Here is a 14,354-nt window from a genome sequence, read left to right as displayed (position 1 = left end):
CTATCTACCTGTTTTTGGTCACCTTTCAGTAAATTGTTTTTTAAAAAAAATTCGAGAGCGCTGCCCCCAAACCCCGTCCACATTTTCGCCCCCCTTCGATAAATTCCTGGCTCCATCATTGCAAGGTGCCATATGCCATTATCTATAGGAACATGACAATTCTTGCGCGTGGAAGCCCTGTCTCATCATTGGTTGCACCTTTACTTTGGATTTTTTTTGCATTTTCCATGAACAGCAAACTTGATAAGGGACATGTCCCCTAACAATATTAGAAAATGGGTTCTGCTTCCAATGGCTATTGTTGTGCCACTTCTGATTGTGGCTTACTTTGCGATTTATATGTGCATTGGGAGCCTTATTGTGTTTGCATGGCACAAAGATAAACAAGAAGGCGGCTAAATTAATGGTTCTTGTTGATGAGGGTTTTTGTTCGCCCTCTCCCCCACACCATCGAGATCAAGGGTTCGAGACGTGGAGGTTCAACCTCTTTTTCGTTGTGGGGGCGAACAAAAACCCTCATCAACAGTTCTTGCAGTGGTTCAGGCTTATATGTGGAGATGGATTGTGAACACTCCCTTTGTCGATTTTTGCTATGGCCAAGGTTGGCCCTCCGATATACATGAGCTTCTTGGCTTCCAAGTAGAAGAGAGATTTATGTATTCAAGTATAACTAATTTATGGGCCTTGAGTACGGCCCTTAAGATGAGAAGTATTGGCTACTAGGCCAAAACTTTAATTTACTACTACACAACACTAATTTTCTTTTTACCTTACTTAGTTGGTTTGGATCACATAATTAAAATTCAAATTTAGTCCCTCCACTTATAGACATAATGATTGTAGTGTATAGTGTAACATTTTCTTTGTAGACATTAGGCCACTAATGTTCCCAATTTTGTTAATTAAGTCCTTTAATTGTAATAATATCCAACAATCCATAATCTCTCGTGATATTTGTTAAATATAGAGAAAATATTTTGTAATGTGATGTGACATTTAATATAGAGTGATACTTCAACTTTAAAATTAATTAATTTAGTTCAAATAACCCTTTATTGAACTTTATTGCTTTTTATTTTTGGACTTAATTTTCATTAAATCTATTTGATACATTTTGGATACTTCATATTAATTTTAAAATTGAGGATTAATAATTAATAATATATGAATGGAGGAAAGAGATAGACAAGGCAAGCAAACAAACAAAAGCAGGTTATTATCTTTTAAATATTATATTATAATAAAATAAAATTGGCAGGAAGAAACAGAAAGCGAAAATAATTTCACTCTCTCACCGAACAAAATACTTCTCTCTCTAAAAATCTTCATCCTCCTCTGTGTCGCCCGCAATCCCGTCTCTATTCATCTAATCATATATACATGCCATAAAAGTATATCATACGTATTCTCAGCTTGGTCAATTTGTGTTATTTTCAATCCTTTTATCCTCTAGTTGATTCTGCTTGCGAGGGATTGGTTGTTTAGTTGACAGGTGATATGATCTATGAGCTGTTGAGTTTGGTTTGATTGGGCGTTTATTGTGAATGAGATATGGGATTGGAGTCCGTTGGTGAATTATTTGATTCATCATCTTCCACAGCAAAATCCCAATTTGATCGTGGGTCTCAATAGGATCGCCGATCCCACCAATCAATTGGGGGATTTTTTGGGTTTCATTGTTCATGCTGGTATTAAATTAATTGTGGTTTTTGTTACTGGTGGTGGAGGGGTTAGTGTCATGGACGATGCCAGCCCTAGCAATGGAAAAGCAGGTCAAGCTAGAACAACGGCGGAAGTGGGAACTGATTCGTCGAGGTGGCTCCCCAAGGAGGTGGCTTTTGCACCATATTTGCGGCAGGAGATTGAGTCCTCGAACCACAAGGCTCAAACTCTGAGTGTAGTTGTTCGAAAACCTGTGAGTGTGTTTTGTGTCTTGTTGTGAATTTTTATGCGGATTGAATTGGATAACAAATGTTTGTAATTGTATAAATGATAGAGTTCGGAATGTTATGTTTGCATGCTCAGAAATGAAGTGGAAGGTCGAACTTTTTTAGTCAATTTTTTAGGTTTAGGCATGGCTAGCTTTCTATATGTAAGCAGAAAAGAGTCTTATTCTGCATTTGTACTAAAAAAACTGTTCTTCTATGCAATGCAGTTGTTTAAGCGACTGTTTGGGGACTTGTAAAAATTGTTTGAACTTAGTCAATGGATATAAAACAGAAGTTATGTAATTAGTTACTTTGTAGACTATTATATGATCTGAGGGTGTAATGCTATAGCTTTCAACATTTGATGGACTTGTCAATTGTCATAGCTGAATTAGATTTCCTTCCTTACCTTTATCAGTTAGGGAAAGGATTAGATAACTATTATGCTGTGTGAATACTACTACTTACTGCAAAAGTTGAAATTTTCTGTATTATGAACTTCTGCAGTTCCTAGAAGCTTGTTGGACAATGTACCTACCTAAGACATAATCTCTACTTGTCCCTAAATTTGTCTCTATGTCCTTTACCGGAGTTGTTTTAGTTAGGTATTTGAAGTGTATGCCAGGAGTCTAGACAGTTAACTGAAGTGAGCCTAGAGGATGCCAATATGCCATCTTGCATGCGGGCATGGGGATAGATGTTTATGCTTTTTCTTGATGTGAACATACTGCAGCTATGACTGACCACAATTGACAAATTCTATTGCATGTATATTGAACTGTTATGCTTTATCCCCAACTTCCATGGAGTAGAATGAACCTTGACCCCAGTAGTCATTGATGCTGGATATAATCAACAATGCTATAGAGGAGATAACTATAGCAAGAAACTCAATGTGATTCTTCTTATCAACCTTTTTAGTTATATAACAAAATGATAGCTATAGCTAGCATAAATTTCTGACTCTCTTGGCTTCCACATAAGTTTTAAAATCCATTGTGGGGAACCTTTGGATGACTGGAGAATATGCACTAATTTTTCAAGGTTGGAATCCCCCTAAAAATTTCTAGTCTTTTGAATGGAAAAGATTGATTAAAATTTTTCACTGTGTAGATATCCCCTTAAGATTTTTCAAACATGCAATGCCAGATTTTTGGGGTCATCTTCAAGAAAATGTCAAGGTTATTAAAAAATTTCACCAAGTTTAGGTATCCCCTATGGGCTAGCCTTGATCTATAAAAGTGAAATCATAGCCTAGTGGTTGGTAAGGTTATCTCACGACAACCTAGAGATCATGGGTTCAAATCCTGGAAACAACCTTATGTAGGAAAACTTTTGATGTTGTTCTACACTTGATTAAAGCTGTAAGCTTTAGGAAATTTATGGCTTAAAGAATGAAACAGCTGGCGGTCAGGTCTCTGAACAGTAACTGGGATAGGTTTTTTGGATTTTGGGTGTTGTACGTAGAGATTGATTAAAGCACAAAGTAGAATAATCTGAAGAGTCTCTCTAAAGCTGATGTGGTGACTACTTCCATTAGATTGAATTGCAGATCTCAATTTTTTACCACTAAAGAAACATAATTCTCAAACCAAAAATCATAGATGATTTCGCTAGTCGTTCAGGAAATTCGAACAAATTTCTGTTGAAGAAAATAAAATACGGAGAAGGCGAGGCCTGGGTTGGTTTCCTTGTCGATTTCTTGGCTCCCCTCACTTGTTCTATTCAAGCAATTTGGCATCACTCTCATGGAAGTCCCTCCACTGCTGCCACTGGTGGTGGTTGGCTTGGTTTCCTTGTCGATTTCTTGGCTACGAGTCACTTGATGAGGGAGAAGGCGCTGATCATCGGACCGGATAGAGAGGAAAGGGAAGGGAAAGCGTCTCTCTGTGTGGAAATAGAAAGAGAAAATAAAATAGAGTATTTTTAGGCATTTAAACTACCAGCCATTAGATTGAATCAGATTAAATCTGACCGTTGGTTTCAATTACAGTGTGATCTATTGTAAAACTTTTACAGCAGATCCCGGGAACCCGTCTGTTAGCATGCCATATTTCTCCTGTTGTCATTTGCTGTAACGTTTTCATTAAGGTTTCATGTAGCTGACCCCTCATATTTGGCATTAAGGTTTCATGATAATGATGATTTTCATTGCCAATTTTTGGAGAAGACATTCTTGGAACTCACCAAAAGTTTGTAGATATGTAAAAGCACTGTATGATACTGCATATAAGGATATTTGAGTTCCTTTTCTTGTTATGTATAGAAATTTAGTCAAATTAAGCAGCTTTATAAACAGTACTAGAGATGTAGCTGTATGGATATAGGTTATCATCCTTGTTGCAAGACTTGATCTTAACTATCATGTAATTATGAACGTTCTATTCCATTGTTCTCTCTAATAAGCAGTTGAAGCACTCTGGATTCTAAACTATTTGAAGTGAATTTTCTGCTGACTTGCACCTTTCTTTTTTCAGTTTGTAGCAAGGCTAACCAAGGACATTATTGCAACGTATCAAACATGCAATCCACAGTTCAAGTATTCAGAAGAGTTGAACCCAAAAAGATATTTAACTAGTCCTTCAATTGGTGTCAACAATGATGGCTTTGATAATGTGAACTCAGATCTTATTCTGGCTGTGAACTTTGCGTTGGTCAATTCAGATAGGCAGAGAAGGTATGTTGTTGCAGACCGAACTTTTCTCTATTTAACTTCTTTTGCTGTGAATTTTTGTTATTGCATTAGAATATAAAGTCACAATAGAGTACGTACTCTTGTTTATTGATGAAAGTATTAGCCTGTGTCACTGAATGTGAAAAGTGTTTGTTTAGTAAATATCATTAATTTTGTTTCATTTGAGCTTATGAGGAAAACTTGATCCAGATAAAGAATTCTGTCTCCGTCTGATCCTGAATGAACTTTTCCTAGATATTTCTTTTCTCTTCTAGGCATCCCCAGTATATTGGGAAATTTTGCTGCTAATTGCTTTTAGTGTATTTGAACTATTTCGGGTAGATTGCAGGCTCAAAATGTGTGCTTCAATGAAGTGAATTACACATTTTGCTATGCCACAGGGAGAGATATATATAAATTATAATACATGTTAAAACAAACTAAAATAGTTATCTTTTAATCTTTTATGAAAAATGCTTTGTACAGCGTACCGTTGCATACTTTCTATAAGTCTCAATCCTAATGTTACTCTAATTCAGAAATTTGAATGCGATGGAACAGAAATTTGTACATCATTGCTTGGCCTAGTGATAAAGTTGCTTCCCCGTAACATTGAGATTACAGGTTCAAATCACAGAAGCAGCCTTTACTAGGCAGGGGTAAGGTTGCCTACGTCATGTCCTTCCCTGACCTCACCTTTGTTGCCGGAGCCTTGTGCACAAAAGTTGTTTAACAATTAAACTTTATCGTAATGTTAAAAGAAAATATAGATGGTGCGGTTGTGTTTCTCATATCTTTTCTGCGGATGACGCAGTTATTTGTTGTGAGCTAGAGGGTGTGAGAGTATTACTTAACAATGAAAAGTTTCATCTTCCATCGGTTTAATTTTTGGGATAAATGGTTTTTCACAGTATTGGAACCTTTGCTATTGTCAGGTCTTGAGTTCAAAATTTGACACCTCCATAATAAAATTAAATATTGCACATAAGGGTATGGGGCCGGGGTGGCAGGGTTGCAGGGAGAGATCTGATAAGTGAATTTTTTAGTATCAATCCACTTAATAATGTTACCGTAATTAATGACTGACTATAACCACCATTTTGTTTTATCCTCCTTTATTAAGTACTTTGTTGTATCTTTTAAGTTTTAAATCATTTTCAGGTATGTGGTCAAAGATGTTCTTGGTCATGGGACTTTTGGGCAGGTTGCTAAATGCTGGGCTGCAGAAACAAACAGCTTTGTTGCGGTTAAGATAATCAAAAACCAACCTGCATATTATCAACAGGCACTGGTTGAAGTGTCGATTTTGACTACGGTAATTAAGCTTTTGGTTAGTTTTAATCTTCAAGTTGATATTGGTTAAGTATATCTTTGTTATATCTTTCACCCTTTGCAGTTGAACAAGAAGTACGATCCTGAGGATAAGCATCACATTGTTCGTATTTATGATTACTTTGTATATCAACGTCACTTGTGCATAAGCTTTGAGCTGCTTGACACAAATCTGTAAGCTACTACAGCTGCTTTTACTTTCCATTCCTATGTCCTTTGATATAGATGTGCCTTTTTAAATATATGCATTTGTTCTCTTAGTTTTTTTTCTTGCAGCATGGTTTTGATATTCATCATCTGTATTTAGGTATGAGCTTATCAAGATAAATCATTTTAGGGGATTATCATTGAGCATCGTCCAGTTGTTCTCCAAACAGGTATAGAAACATTCTGTTGGATAGAGAGAAACTGCAACTTTTCTTCGTGATTGTTATGCTTTATAAGTTATGGACAGATTTTACATGGGTTAGCTCTACTAAAGGATGCTGGGATAATACATTGTGATTTGAAGCCAGAAAACATTCTTTTGTGCACGAGGTAAAAATTTCCTTCATAATGGGTTTTGGAATGCAGTCTGTTTGTTAAATCTTTCCCTGTTGCAACATGATTGCTAGTCTTTCAGTTTAACTTCAACGTTATGTCTTTAAATTACCAGTGTGAAACCAGCAGAAATTAAGATAATTGACTTTGGATCAGCTTGCATGGAAGATCGCACTGTTTACTCATATATCCAGGTTTGCGTCTATGGTTATTCTGAGATCCTGTGTTGGCATTATTATGATGTTTTAAGAGGTCCTCTGATTGTGTAAGTTATCTTTTCTGCAGAGTCGATACTATAGATCTCCTGAGGTTCTTCTTGGGTATCAGTATCCTTTTAAATGATATTAAAGCTTTACTATTTTGTGTTTCGCTTTTTCTGATGATTTTTGCTTTGGCTTGTTCCTCTTTTGTGATAAGGGCACACTTCGTCTGCCCAGTGTTTTGTGTTTCATACTGAGAAATACACAATAAAGCAACCTAAGTAATTTACTTGATTAAAACATTCTTTACCTGTTCAAAAGTTTACCGAGAATTTAATTTTGTCTCTGGTTCTATGATTTGTTAATTCTATTTTATTTTTGAGCATGTTGTGCTCCTTGTGGTTGTCTGTTTGATGAATCTAAGTTGCACTGGATTCATTACTCATCTGTCCTATTACGTCTCTAGTTTGTTTGACCTAATTCCGATGTATTAATATTTTTATACGAAGTTTGTTTCTCTTTTCCATTTCATTTGATTTTCAAAAGATTCTCTGTGTTTATTTTAATAATGAATTTTTTAGTAATTGCTTTTACTGAAGTTTGACTGCTGCAATTTCATTAATTTTTTTGGGATAATGATTTGCCCAGCTACCACGCTTCTAATTATTGTTGTAGTTGATGCATTGGAAAATTAATGATTTCAGTCTCCATAATAATCATCCTCGCAATCTTGGCATTTTTTGTTTTTGCCTTAACACTGTTCAGATACACTACGGCCATTGACATGTGGTCCTTTGGATGCATAGTCGCTGAATTGTTTCTAGGGTTGCCTCTTTTCCCTGGAGCCTCAGAATTTGATCTTCTGAGAAGAATGATTGAAATACTTGGGTATGTCTCTTTCTCTCATGTTGCAGGAGGACATATTTTCATTTTCTGGGAATCAGTCTGCATGGATGAGTTAGGGTGAATTTTCTTTTTCTGTGTCTTGGATTATTCAATTGCGCTGTTGATTTGTCAATGCTTTCTTAGAACAATGAGTGATGAAGCAGAAACATGACAGTTATCTACTTGTTTTAATGGGAACTCTGATGGAAGTCGTTATTTATGTAATTTTTGGGCTCTTAGTATCCATGAGATTTTGGTCTCACAAATTCTACACGTTGGACAGTGACCCTAGAAGGATAGTTTTGAGTTTCAATTTTTTAATGTTTAGGTTTTGAGAGCTTACCTGATTTCAAAACATGTTATTTATTGCAAAATTCCGGGATTTCTGAATTTGGGTGGTGTAGTTCAAGAAGTGGTGAGAAGTAATGGCAGTCTAAAATCATTAATGATTCTCCACACATCCACTCAAAACTTGTCTATGGGGATGAAAGGTTTTGATATGCTTTACTTGTGATGACTAACATTGCTATTGAATTATTGATCCATTTCTGAGAGTAAAGTCATTTGGGCACATTCTTTTATGCCCTGTGCTTTCTTTGCCATTAGATTGGCTTGCCAAGCCATCTTTTTCTGGGTACTGGGAATGCATAACTGGTGCTGTGTCTAGATGACATTACCACCTGTGATAATTAGCTAATAATTCTACTATATTGTAAAGAAAATTTTGTATTTAAGAATGTTTTTTGGTTACTATTTACTATTTAGAATTTTCTTTTACTTCAGTGGACCTTTGAGAAATCTTTTTTCGTTTTTGAATTATCCGTTTTGAGCTCTTTGAATTGATGTCCTTGTAATCTGATCAAACATGTCTTTAAGATACTGTGGTATTACATGTGGTTACCAAGCTTATAGTATGCATTTAGGCATTCATGCGTCTGGATTTTAAACCTTGAAATGAATAAGCTTATAGTATGCATTTAGGCATTCATGCGTCTGGATTTTAAACCTTTAAATGAATATTTACTATAAGATATTTTCACTTTGCCCTAAAGGTTAGTTTAACAAAATTGTTTCAGTGGTGTCAGGTCATGATGTTGATATCTACTCCTTTTTTGATTGTTTTCCTGTTTCAAATACAGGCACATATTATCATAGTTAACTCTTGTTGTAGTATAAACTGGTTTATCGTCTGTTGGTCTTGTCATTGCTGTTGTTTCTTTTCTGTTTTTTCTCCTTTAAAAAATTGATATTTGGTCATTAAGTTATGCAAGCTGAGTTAAAATGATGCTCTTGGTAGTCATTACCCATTAGCTGGTTTTCCTTTTGCAATTTGTTTGAACAACCTTTTACTTATGGTTGAAATGTTGTAGAGGACAACCCCCTGATTATGTACTAAAGGCAGCAAAAAACACAAGTAAGTTCTTTAAATGCATTGGGACTGCCCACAATCAAGAGAATGGTGAACCTATGGGTGGCAGAAGTGCTTACCAAGCATTAACAGTGGAGGAATATGAAGCTGTAAGTTTTCATTTTATGCTTTCCAGTAAATGTGAATTAATAAAATGAAGAAATTGTTTGCGACTTATAGCCTATAGGTATAGGTCTTCAACTTATTTTTTGTCAATCTTGTTGCTTCTAGCACCTGAGTAATTTAACAAGATTGTTATCCTTATTTTCTTTTGTTTAATTTTGTTCCCTTCATAATTTCTTGTGTTGATAGATATTCTCAGCCTAATTCTAGTGGCTTCTTGTTTTTGTTCAGAGAGAGTTGAAAAGACCAGTGATTGGAAAAGAGTATTTCAATCATATGAACCTTGAAGCGATTGTCACAAATTATCCTTACAGAAAAAACTTACCAGAAGAAGATATCATTAGAGGTTAGCATCTTATTCATTTATTGAAAGTAGTGGATAGGGTCATACATTCTCTTAATTTATCATGTTTTTTGATGAATTATTTTACAGCTGCCATATTATTACTTTGTAACAGAAAGTCAAATAAGATTGGCCTTGATTGATTTCTTAAGGGGACTTGTTGAGTTTGATCCTGCCAAACGCTGGTCACCTTTTCAAGTAATAAAGTTTGCACTTGTCAGCGGTTTCGTCTTCTGAGACTTCATTCTGTTTCTATTGAATATGATCTCTCTAAGCTATGGGCAATTACAGTTTGCACTTTTTTCCTGCAGGCTTCAAAACATCCTTTTGTGACGGGGGAACCCTTCACATGCCCTTACAAGCCTCCCCCAGAGACTCGTCACATGGTTAGTGGGGTAGTGTTTGCGCCTTTTGACTTGGTTTTCAACTTCCAATATAGTACAATGCTATTGCAACACTTTTCAAACTTCATCCCAACTGTTTTTCCATGTGGATTTTTGATGAATTTTTGTATGTTAGTATGACTTTGCTCAGGGCTCTTCTCCTAATTGAGATAATTTACATGTGCAAAACAAAATAACTGAGTTTTGAAATAAAGTATTTCAGTATTGGAAAAGTGTGTATCCTTATTTCTGTTTTTAGGCCTTTTTGCTTGGCTTCATAGATATATTTCGACTTTTTGATGCCAGTATTAATTTACGTTTGCGCTTGACTAATCTAATATATTTTAGCCATAAATAGGATAGGTTTTCTTTTGAGTGCGTTTCATGACCTTGGTCTCATTTTAAGTTGAATCTTCAACATTATTAGTTTACCATTCTGACACATATGGTCCTTTTTCTTCCTCCCAATCCCTTCTGTAGCCCGTAGCTCAAAATCTCAAGGTGGATCATCACCCTGGTGGAGGGCATTGGTTTGCCGCAGGTCTCTCCCCCAATGTGAGTTTACGGGGTCTTTATAATCCGTGATTTTAATTATCGCAGGTTGAATGCATTTCGATAAATTTCTTTTTCATTTAAAACTGCCTGAATTATAACTCTGTCCACATGAAATAGTGGAAAAGAGAAAAAGAACTGGAAACTCATAGTAGTACCTTACTCTTTTTGCAGCTTACGGGCAGGAGTAGAGTTGCCTTGCATAACGGTCCACATATTCAGATGGGGCCTTATGCACATGCTAGCAGTTATGGCAGTATAGGAAGCCACGGTAGCTATAATGATGGTATTGGGTTAGGAAGCAGCTATGGAAGTTATGGAGATGGTAGCAATATGTTTGCATATTATTCACCTGTTGGTCCATCTGGGATGAACATGTGTGCACAGAATAGCATGTCAATGCTTGGAAGTAGTCCTGAAGCAAGACGGAGGATTATTTCATACTCCCATGGAAATGGACTAGGTGCCAGCCCATCAGCAGGAAGCTTTGCTCCACTGCCCCTTGGCACTAGTCCTTCACAGTTCACTCCACTAAGCTCTTACGGTCAAGTTTCAGCTGGCTCTCCTGGACAATATGGACCAACCTCTCCTGCAAGAAGCAGTTGTCATGGGTCACCTTTAGGTAAAATGGCTGCAGTCAGCAATTTCAATAGAAGAAAAAGTTGGGGATATTCTGGAAGTTCTCAAACTCAGGATAGCTCATCCTCACATTGGCAAGGACAAACTACTGAGGGTGCAAGCTCTAGCCAAGCTGAGGGGAATCCTCAAGGACTTGGTGGTTCACCCTCGCATCTGCAGTTAAGTTCAGGGTCTGCGAGCTTGAAGCTACAGCAAGGCGGCGGAGTTGGTGCGGGTTACGTTAAAAACATGCCAGGTTCCTTTAGACTCGGTTCCAGTATGCAACTTACTCAAAGCACAGGGGAAAATCATGATAAGCCTGATGTATCTCAGTCATTGCCGGATCCTGGAGATTGGGATCCATACTACAGGTAAGCCAACAATAACCGCTCATTTAAACTTGAAACTTGATTTGAGATGTGCTGGGATTTCCGTTTTGGTACCGTGCATTAATCTATTATTTGCAAGGACAATCGGCATATAGGGTGTGCAAAATACTGCGTTTTTAGTGTTTGAATAATTGTTAAAAAGAAGCAAAGGATTATAGAATCCAAATTTCTCAAATAAAGTATTTGTGATGGTAGAATATTTTAGCTTAAACCAGCTTTTCCCACAGTAAGTGCTTTGGATGCTACATAATTGAGTGTAATGCATAAGAAATTGAATTTATGAGTTTCTTCGTGCAACTTTGTGGTAGAGAAAGAGGTTGAAGCTTAAATTATTGAAAGCTTCAGGACAATTTAGACTGGAACTAGATACTCTCACATAAAATGTGTGCTACTTCAGTAAAAGAACTAATGGATTGAGAGATGATTAAATAAATGAATATCAATTTAAGCATTAGGAATTGTACCTTTTCAAATAATTTGTAATAAGGTGTCTTGTCAAATGAACTAAGAAGCATTGTCCAGGTTTTAGTGATGAAAGATGAACTAAGGTCTTATTGATTTTAGATAGAAAACCAAGTAAATGTTTAGTCATTGACACATTCCTATATCTTTTCCAGCGAAGAACAACTTCTTCAAGATGACAGCTCAGATGTGAACTTAAGCTCTGACTTCAGCAAAGGCATGCATCTTGGTTCTGCTGATCCGCTTGCTGGATTCGGAAGATTCAGTAGGGGCTCAAATATGAACTCAAACATTATTTACAGGTATTTTATCTTTTTTTATGAGTTGGTTTACATGGGATCTTTCTACTAGGTATTGTCTGGTTTTGGCACATGCCTCCATATTCATAATTATACTTAGAATTATTGGTTTGGTTTTCTCTTTTCTATAATTGAGTCAGCTTGAGAATTGAGATAGGCATGTTGACTGATATGCACCATCTAAGAGATGTTTGGATTAATCATGCCAATATAATGTAGACATGTTTGTTTGTTGTGTAATATTTCGAATTACGATTTTGATTTTTTATTCTTTGTGCAAATGTGGAAGTTATTATTTGTCGTTTATCATAATGAGGTTTCTTTTGGGTACTCATTCAATTTCGTTTTCTGGTTTTATGTTGTGGATTTGCAGACAAAATGGACCTATTCAAACATTTTCACATGTTGAGGTGGGCAACCCCCCTTCAGGTCATGATCAGCATGCTGGATATGGTCGTTCAATGTATAAAAATTCTCATTTCATTCCTCATGTCTCACAAAATTCTCCAAGCCGTTTCGGACAGCAGCCTGTTCAGCGGCTTAACCAAGGGAATCACTCCTCTGTTCGGGGTACCGAATTGAATCATATGAAGGTCCAGCTCCCTCCTTCTAGCTTCCACTCTGGGGGCCAGCGCTCTCCTGGAAGTAGTTCATTTAACAATGGCATGTCATGGGGTACTTCCTCACTAAGCACTTAGAGTTATCCTGTTGATTTCTATTTCCCTTATTCATTTAAGCTTGTCTGAGGTTCATGAGTGGATATTAATTTCTGTTGGGTATTTTGGATGGGATGGGATAAGCTGGTAAATGGTAATGCTTTAACATTAATGCCGTTTTCTTGTAGGGCATAGGGCTAATCATCCCACCACAAGTATTCCGCCTACATCTCGAGGAAGAAAGGACTATGGCCGGATTTCCTAGTGCTGTAATTCAGCTTAATTTTTTTACTGGGAGGGATTGTGTACCGATTGTTCACAAGAAAGTTGTATTCCAACAGTTAACATGCCTAGTGGGCTCATACTAAGAGCGTATCATCTGTCAGGGCATGTCAATTCATTGTGCTTGCATAAATATAATTTATGGTTTTGATTTCTTCTTATTTATCACTTCTCTTGGAACTCAATCAATTATTTTGGTTATGAGCTAATATGGCCTTTATTCAACATCTCTTTTCCTTTGTCCAGGCTTTCTATGACATACTATACTTCTATCAACATTGCTTATTCTATGTAGAAGCTAACACACTTATTGAGATATGTATTGCAGCTGATAAGGAGGAGTAAAAGGGAGTTCATGTCTACGGTGGTAACTCGAGTATTTTGGCCTTAATTTTCAGGTACCTTGGCCTTCTAGAAGTTGCAACCTAACTTGGTCGTAGGCCTAATCTTTTGTTTCTTTTTTTTTTTTTTAATTTCCTTCTCATTTTGGGACTGTGAGTAGCTTGGACGGTTATGAATGTGGGAACATTTTCTTTGCCGACCAAAAATGTTTGCAGATTTTGCTAACGGTTAACTGTATACTGTTGTTGTAATGTACGCTTCACAGACGCTTTATGCATTTTACGCCTTTCCCAAAAATGCGTACGCATAGTTGGTATCGCATTACCCACACACTTTGATGCACTTTCCTTACGATTTGCACTGATGCGCGCATCAATTTGCGCCTCCCAAACGCCTTTTAAAACACTGGTTTGAATAATCTGCGAGTTTAGATTTTTTAGCTTGATGTAGTTGGATTTTTTTTATATTTGGTGTGATGAATCTGTGCTACCTTGATTGATGACATGTGATATGCTTCATATTTTGCAAATTCTTGTTTGTCAGTTTGTTTTTCGTTCTTGAAATATTGCACTGGATATCTGTCAGCAGCCTTTGGTAAAACCTCTCTTATAGTGGTTTCCCTTAATTGTTACTTTATGAGTACTCCTGTTTTTGGATTTTGTGCGGCTCTCTCCTGGTTTGAGTGCAGGAAAATGTACACAATTAGCTCATCTGCTGGATTTATTTCTTGTCAGATTGAATCCAATGTTATCGACTATTGTCAAGTCAGTCGCCATGTTTGGACATCAAACTTTTTTGAGGCAAGAACAGTGGAGAAGGAAAAGAACCCTTGCCTTATTTTGCTGTTGAATGATAATGTGGTTTGTTGCTTAAGCTTCTTAGTTTTGTTAGCTTCATTCGTTGGTTGTCCAGGAATAGCTTGTCAATATCTTTAGCTT

The 14,354-nt window shown here is 36.6% G+C and overlaps 1 protein-coding gene across 4 annotated transcripts; it reads left to right on the top strand.

Moving 5' to 3' along the window:
• Positions 1 to 1,271: 1,271 nt before the first annotated feature.
• On the top strand, positions 1,272 to 13,299 carry LOC119997135 (dual specificity protein kinase YAK1 homolog). 4 transcript variants are annotated; one of them, XM_038843961.1, is made up of 18 exons: positions 1,272 to 1,915; positions 4,406 to 4,605; positions 5,764 to 5,917; positions 5,999 to 6,108; positions 6,242 to 6,311; positions 6,389 to 6,471; positions 6,590 to 6,668; positions 6,760 to 6,800; positions 7,440 to 7,562; positions 8,930 to 9,077; positions 9,322 to 9,436; positions 9,549 to 9,631; positions 9,745 to 9,819; positions 10,297 to 10,371; positions 10,543 to 11,357; positions 11,993 to 12,139; positions 12,510 to 12,729; positions 12,981 to 13,299. In XM_038843961.1, exons 1-18 carry the CDS (start codon positions 1,739 to 1,741, stop codon positions 13,158 to 13,160), a joined length of 2,895 nt encoding a protein of 964 aa, XP_038699889.1. In that variant the 5' UTR covers positions 1,272 to 1,738; the 3' UTR covers positions 13,161 to 13,299. The 4 variants fall into 4 exon arrangements, with proteins under 4 accessions (XP_038699889.1, XP_038699888.1, XP_038699891.1 ...); XM_038843960.1 differs by having other exon boundaries at positions 9,549 to 9,649; XM_038843963.1 differs by having other exon boundaries at positions 1,273 to 1,915; positions 12,510 to 12,811; positions 12,981 to 13,235.
• The last annotated feature ends 1,055 nt before the right edge of the window (positions 13,300 to 14,354 follow it).

Source organism: Tripterygium wilfordii, chromosome 4, assembly GCF_013401445.1.
Source record: "Tripterygium wilfordii isolate XIE 37 chromosome 4, ASM1340144v1, whole genome shotgun sequence".
Taxonomy (NCBI): Eukaryota; Viridiplantae; Streptophyta; class Magnoliopsida; order Celastrales; family Celastraceae; genus Tripterygium; species Tripterygium wilfordii.
The sequence above is the reverse complement of the archived record's forward strand: the minus strand, read 5'-3'. Positions and strand labels throughout refer to the sequence as shown.

Excerpts from the sequence above, each read along its gene's own strand:
- LOC119997135 (XM_038843960.1), top strand. The coding sequence starts at position 1,739 with ATGGACGATGCCAGCCCTAGCAATGGAAAAGCAGGTCAAGCTAGAACA. Across the intron at positions 5,918-5,998 it reads AAGTGTCGATTTTGACTACG|TTGAACAAGAAGTACGATCC; the intron begins GTAATTAAGCTT and ends CACCCTTTGCAG. Across the intron at positions 6,109-6,241 it reads GAGCTGCTTGACACAAATCT|GTATGAGCTTATCAAGATAA; the intron begins GTAAGCTACTAC and ends ATCTGTATTTAG.